This window comes from Corvus brachyrhynchos, unplaced genomic scaffold (assembly GCF_000691975.1).
Source record: "Corvus brachyrhynchos isolate BGI_N302 unplaced genomic scaffold, ASM69197v1 scaffold46, whole genome shotgun sequence".
Taxonomy (NCBI): Eukaryota; Metazoa; Chordata; class Aves; order Passeriformes; family Corvidae; genus Corvus; species Corvus brachyrhynchos.
The window spans coordinates 2,627,654-2,627,890 of record NW_008238838.1 but is presented as its reverse complement, the minus strand read 5'-3'; the positions used below and the strand labels follow the sequence as shown (position 1 = coordinate 2,627,890).

At 59.1% G+C, this 237-nt stretch overlaps 1 protein-coding gene across 1 annotated transcript in view; it reads right to left on the bottom strand.

The window, feature by feature from the left end:
* The window catches only part of LOC103618562 (protein CEPU-1), a 50,754-nt gene continuing 50,517 nt past the window's right edge, over positions 1–237 (bottom strand). Inside the window, exon 9 of the mRNA XM_017738354.1 lies at positions 1–19. Coding sequence (XP_017593843.1) covers positions 1–19 — 19 coding nt within the window. The remainder of the gene's footprint in view (positions 20–237) is intronic.

The window sequence follows — 237 nt, the reverse complement described above, 5'->3', positions numbered from 1 at the left end:
TTATTCCACCGCGAAGGGGCTGGGGCCACGTGGCAAAAAGCGACGGAGAGGGGCCCCGGTCCCCCGTGACCCTTTGTCCCCGGTGACCCGAGGGTGGAAAGGCGAGGGCGTTCAGGGACGTGTGGACTGAGACGCTCGTCTCGTTGAGAACCGATACACACCTAACTCCATATACAGCATGCAGTAATGGCAGCGGAAGGACCCTGCTGGGAACCGTGGCTAAACTCTAACAAAAAA